The 6,000-nt window shown below is 54.6% G+C and overlaps 1 protein-coding gene and 1 pseudogene across 2 annotated transcripts in view; one reads left to right on the forward strand and one right to left on the reverse strand.

The window, feature by feature from the left end:
* Positions 1–4,222, reverse strand: part of SH3RF3 (SH3 domain containing ring finger 3) — a 367,326-nt gene extending 363,104 nt beyond the window's left edge. For both annotated transcript variants that reach the window (XM_032351627.1, XM_032351626.1), the window contains exon 1: positions 2,646–4,222. In XM_032351627.1, the coding sequence (XP_032207518.1) occupies positions 2,646–3,218 (573 nt within the window). In that variant the 5' untranslated portion in view covers positions 3,219–4,222. The remainder of the gene's footprint in view (positions 1–2,645) is intronic.
* LOC116595377 lies at positions 3,406–4,235 on the forward strand (annotated as a pseudogene).
* The last annotated feature ends 1,765 nt before the right edge of the window (positions 4,236–6,000 follow it).

Below are 6,000 nucleotides of genomic sequence, written 5' to 3' on the forward strand. Positions count from 1 at the left end.
GCTCTGCTGAGAACCAAAACCCTGAAGAAAAAGATGCCAGTGAAGAGTGTGGAAAAATTATTTCATGAACTCCATGCAGAACCCAAATAAGAATTCATCCGTTTTATACATGACACCTTTCCAATGTCTAACTGTAAGTAAATGCACAATCTAAGTAGATACTTGGTGATCTGCATACCTACAACCTTTACATATGCCTGTTGGCCCGAAAGGTTTGAGATGCATCTCACTAGGAAAATCGGAGTCAGTCTTTTATTAACAGTCAACTTGCTAGTAAGGCATATATGGTCTCTGTTAATCATGACATGAGTGCCCACCTATTAAACAACATAGAACAACATCCAGCATTCAGCCTTGCTATGAGGAGTCAAAGCAATTCCAACAGACAGTAAAGTATCAAAAGCCTATTTGGAACTAATTTTCAGCTGAAGTCTTTGCCTGCCAAATTTATAGTGTTGCTTAAAGTGCAACACTCCATGCAGGACTTCTGGCTTCCTAAGAAGACTCCCACTGACTGACGCATCAGTGAGTAAAAAGCTAGAAGATGTTATCCCCACCTCCACTCCTTTTGTCTTTTGGAAAATGATCAAATATTGATCAAAAATTGTATTTAATTCGGACTCCTCCTAGGACCCAAACTCAGTCCTCATGAGGTGGACCTGTGAAGAAAGGAGTGAGGGTCACACTGAACACAACAAAAATAAACTGTGTTGCAAAGTCTCCCTGAAGCTCAAACTTCCATAAACAGTCTGATCGCTCCATATGCCTATAAAGTCCACCAATAATCTCAAGACCAGCCAACAAAAAATTAATTCCCTGTTCCTGTCATTGCAAAAAGATTTCAGTTCAACCTCTTTGACAATTTTTTTTCTACACCACAAATGGCACAGTTCTGGGAGCTGCCTCCCAGAAAGGCCATGGCCTTTCGAATTCCAGAGGTTACCAGCTCACCTCCGATCAAACACAATTCACATAAAATGCAGTAGGAGGACATCTGTAAATACATTCTCATCAAAATGTCCTGGGTTTCACTACAAACATCATTCTACAAACCATTCAGTTCTCCGAGTATGGAGAGGTAACCCACTTATTCTGCAAATAAAGATCTTTGATTATAATACCTTAAATGAAACAGCAAGGACAGGAAGGAAAAGCTTGGAAATCAAGAACACGCACACTCATAACTGGATTTAATCACAACTAAAACCAAAGAAAAACTACTTAACTACCTTCCCTCCAGCAGTAATCCCAGGCATAAATATTCCATGACTATTCTTAACTGTCCATTATTCCCGATCCATAGGAAACACCCAGTTTGGCAAAGGAGGGCATTTATCTCTAAAGCTCAACACCAAGGATTTAACTTCCTAACCTCAAAAATATTGGTAGTACTAAGTAATTCAGATGGTTAGAATTTTCCCAGCTTCTATGTATAACACGTATTATAAGGATTATTTAAACGGTTTATGCATCAGCAGCTTCTTAAACAGTCCAAAGTAAGGAAAATATTTTTAGTTCTCTAAAATGAATGATAATTACAGTAGATCAATAATGGGTTTTTTTTTAACCCTTAAGTGGGATTTTCTACATTTAAAGAAAATATACAACATGAGGACTTGCTTCTCACTTAAGCCAGCATCCCGAAAGCTTTCCTCCCCCTCCATAATAGTAACAGTAACAGAGGGTGTGAAGCCAGGGCTTCTAAAGAGCTTCTGAAACCAAATCACTGAAACCCCAAGATAAAGTATTTCACTAAAACAGAAACAGTTAAAGACACTGTACAATGTAGTTGCACTAAAAAACTCAGATAATGTCCCACCCGGGAATGCAGCCTGCCCAAGGGCCCAAAAGAGGTCTAGGGCTTCCTGACAGACCAAGCTCAAGAAGGCCCGGCCAAACATTCCTTCCATCTCCAGGTTAACTTCTTCCCTCCTCTCACACAAAGTGTGTAACTCATGCTCTTCCAAACCCCACACAATTCCCTCTGCCCAACTCTGTCTTGCCAGACACGCAGGCAAGAGGCCCAGAGTCTCCCCAGAGGTCAGAACCTGGAAACACTAAGCACTAACTTGACCCCAGGCCGGCGCGGGTAAGCGGAGGGCTAGTCTGGGGGTCCAGCGGAAGAAGACTTTCTAGGTACAGAGGGGGGCCCGGCCAAGTCAAAAAGGTGAAGAAACGGGCCCTGCCAGCAGAGGGACTGTAGAAACTAGCGGTCAGCTGGGGACAGGAAACTGTGTCCACCCTGGGGGAGGATGGGGTGTCACCACATATGAACAGGTAGCAGTTACCCAGGACTGCATGCTGGCATGCAGCAAGTACAGGTGGTGCGAGAAGGGATTCCAGAGAGGAGGACGGATGGACGGCAGGTGCAGACAGGCATTTCAAGGGAAGGAGACAAGACTGTGGGGCAGGAGGTGGAAACACGGTGTCCAAGAGTTGGCAAGTGGGACTTGACGGGTTACACTCACAGAGTCCCTGGAGAAAAACTACTTGGAGAAAGAAGAGCAAGGCAAAAGCCATTGTGGGGGGCCACCTCTGGTCTCCCTCGCCCTTCATCACTGCCCCCTACAGTCACCGGAGCACACCTCTTCCCCCCCGCAACACACAAACTCGCTGTGTCGTGGCGCGGTGAAGCAGATACCCACCTTTGCGACGGGCGCATTCCTGCTGGTCGCCAGCTCCCGCAGGCTGGCGGTGGCGCTGCCAGTCGCCGCAGGGAGGAAGACTGGGGAGCCGGGGGCGCTGCCCGCCGCGCTGCCCCCGCCACCCGCGAGCGCGGAGGCCGCCCCCGAGCTGGGGCCCGGGCGCGCGGACGGGCTACCACCCGGGCTGGCGCCAGCGCGGGGCCGCTGGCGAATGCCGTCCAGCAGGCGCACCAGCAGGATGTTGGCGGGCAGCTCGTCCACGCCGCAGCCCACCAGGATGCGGCACTCGGGGCAGCGCAGTTCGTGGCGCGAGCACACGATGCTCTCCAGGCAGCGGCGGCAGAAAGTGTGCTGACACGGCAGCACCTTGGCCGTGGTGTCCAGGCGCTCCAGGCACACGGAGCACTCCAGCAGGTCCAGCAGCGACGACTCGTCCATGTCCTCGCCCGCCGCCGCGGCCGTGGCCGCCGCCCGCCGCCGCCGCCGCTCACCCGGCCTGTCGTCGTCGCCCTCGCTCTGCGCAGCAGCTGCGGCCGCCTTGGACGCGCACAGCCAGGACGCTCCGAGCAGCATGGGGGAGGCGCCGGCGGCGGCCGCGCGCAGCTGCCTAGGTCCCGGGGCCGGAGCGGGGCCCGCCGCGGGCAGCGGGCATCAGGGTCGCGCCGGAGCGGCCTCCGGGGAGCCGGGCACCGCCGGCACTTCCTTCACCCCGCCTAGCGGCTCGAGGCTCTGGCAGCGGCAGTGCGAAGGGGCGCGCTGACCGGCCGGCGTGGTGGGGACCGGAGTTCCGCGCCCCGCGAGCCAACTCCAGCCGAGCCCACCCAGTCCTTCGGAGCACTGCGCCCGCGTGTGCGGGCTACACCTGTCCTCCCGTGTGTCCGCTCCGCCTCAGCGGGCGCTGCGCTTGGAGTGGCCACCCGCGGCCCCGAGCCCCGCCGCAGGAAGTGCGGGGAGCGGCCGGTCGGGTCCCCGGGGAGACCCGGGCTCAGCGTGCGCGCTCCCCCGCGCCGCTGGTGAGCCGCACCGCCCGCGCGGCGCCTCCATGCGCCCTGGGCCTGTCCGCGAGTCCCTGCCCCCAGCGGGTTCAGCTGGACCTTCCTCTTCCACGGCCGCGAGCACGTGCTCGGGGAGCGCGCAAAGGTCACCGTCAGTGAGGAGCGCAGGAAAGGAGACGGAGCGCCCACTGGATCTCCCCACGCCTGGGCGCACAGCGGCGACTAGTCCCGTCCCTTAGGGTACCTCTAGGGCTCCCAGGAACTCCGAGCGCGCCCTCCTGCGCCGGCTGGGCCCTGTCCGCTCCGGCGCCTAGAGTCTTCCTCCGGCTCTCCGCGAACCGCAGAGACGGATGCTTCCTCCCGATGCTGCCGCGAAGGAAAGTTTGGGCGGTGTTATCCGGACTGCCTTTCTCGCCAGCGCCGGCGAGCAGCTTGGGAACATAGCCAACACCCGGGCATCCTCCTCGACGACTCCCCGGAGCGCTCCCGGTCGGGTCCCCTTCCAGGCGGTGCGCCGAACTGACGAGCCTGGAGTTGCGGGTATGGTGCGGGCAGGGGAAGGCTCTCCGGTTGGCTGAGGCGCCCCCGAGGCGGCTCGGTCTCCTCCCGGCGGCAGCCCGCCCTCCCCGGAGTCGCTGGTCCGAGGCCGGCGCCGCTGCCCGCCGGACCCGCACCCTTGCGCAGGGCACCCGGTCCGCGCCGCGCCCACTGCGGCGCAGTCTCGTGAACCCCGCTCCAATTCCTCCTCGGGAGGCGCAGAGGAAGGGGAATTCGCGCTCTCCTTCCCGACGCCCCGGCTTCTGGGAGCGTCAGAGCAACGGAAGTACGTACGGAGGACCGGGAGCAGCAGGGAAGTTTGGCGGTGGGCTGGGGTCGACCGCGAAGATTCCCTGCAGTGCGCTGCCCCCTCGTGGCCGCTTGGGGTTCCCAACGAGCCCTGTTCCCCTCTAGGCCCAGACCCAGCACAAGCCGAGGGGCAGGGGCTGGAGGTTACAAAGTGGATAGTTCTTTTTTCTTTTTTTCTTTTCTTTATTTATTTGAGGGAGAGCGAGAGAGCAAGAGAGCACAAGCAGGGGGAGAGGCCAGGGAAGGGTGGGGAGGACAAGCATGCTCCAGGCTGAGCCGGGAGACTGATGCGGGGCTTGATCTCCGGACCCCAAGATCATGACCGAAGCTGAACCGAGTGAGCCACCCAGGCGCCCCAAAGCCAGATAGTTCTTGCTAGGGCCGATAACAGAAGAGGTGTTGAAGGCCCGCCTACCAGTCAAACCAACCTGTGATTTGTGAACTTAAGTGAACCTATTTCGACTGTTCAGGGAGAAAGTAATATTTGCTGTGTCTTAAATGCCAAGAAGGTTCCTGTGCATTATTTTTTTTAATCCTCTAAATAGCCCTATGAGATAATTATTTTTACCTCATTTTACATGTGAGGGAGATAAGGCTTGTACTTAAGAAATCATTGAGGTTGAATTTTCTTAATTTTTGTGTCTCCAGAACCTAATACGTACTAAGATCAACATTCCACTAGAATATGGACTATGGAGCTTCCCTACAGACTGCATATTTTTGCTCTGTAAGATCCCCAGTGCACATAGTAAGTGCTCAACAAACATTTGTGGAAATAATGAAATAAGGGTCTCAATCATCACCTAATGGTGTTCTGAACATGAATCTTAACATCTCAATTCCAGGTGTCCTGAGCTCATACCAAGTAGCCAGTTCCTAGGAACTCAGCGAGCTGCTTTGTGGATGTCTCAGTGGTGTGGGTTTCCATATGTATTATTCACATGAGCCACTGGCTGCCCTATGAGATGGATGGCATCCCTGAGCTGCCTGGCTGACTGGAACCAGGGAGCACACTTCCCAGGAGGGCCAGAGGCCTTGTCACTGTGCCCAGAAGCACGTTCATGTTCTCTTCCTTTTACTCTTTGACCCTCCCTCAAGAACAACAAAGGGGAATTTTCAAGAGGACCCAGAATGCTTGATCCAAAAGCAGGTGGCATCCCAGAAACCAAGCCAGACTTCAAATGAGGAGAATGGACTGAGACCCAGGAGCGCCTCACAGGACCCCAGGCTAAGAGCTGGGCCAGCTTACTGCAGAGGGACCACAGTGTGTCTGGCTTTCCATACTTCTCTATATGATGATATGCTCTTTTCCTCTCTTGCACATTCCCAACCCCCACAATAGGAAACACTGTCAAAGCTCCAAAAGCATTTCATCCAATGGCTTCAGCCACTGACAAAAGACATTCATCTGATGCTGTCATGGGCTGCAAGTTTTAAAACCCTATCATCTAGGTTGGCCTAGATGGTCACTCTCTGGACCATTATGTGCAGACCACAGGAGTGGGATTATCTGA

Source organism: Mustela erminea, chromosome 7 (assembly GCF_009829155.1).
Source record: "Mustela erminea isolate mMusErm1 chromosome 7, mMusErm1.Pri, whole genome shotgun sequence".
NCBI classification, from domain to species: domain Eukaryota; kingdom Metazoa; phylum Chordata; class Mammalia; order Carnivora; family Mustelidae; genus Mustela; species Mustela erminea.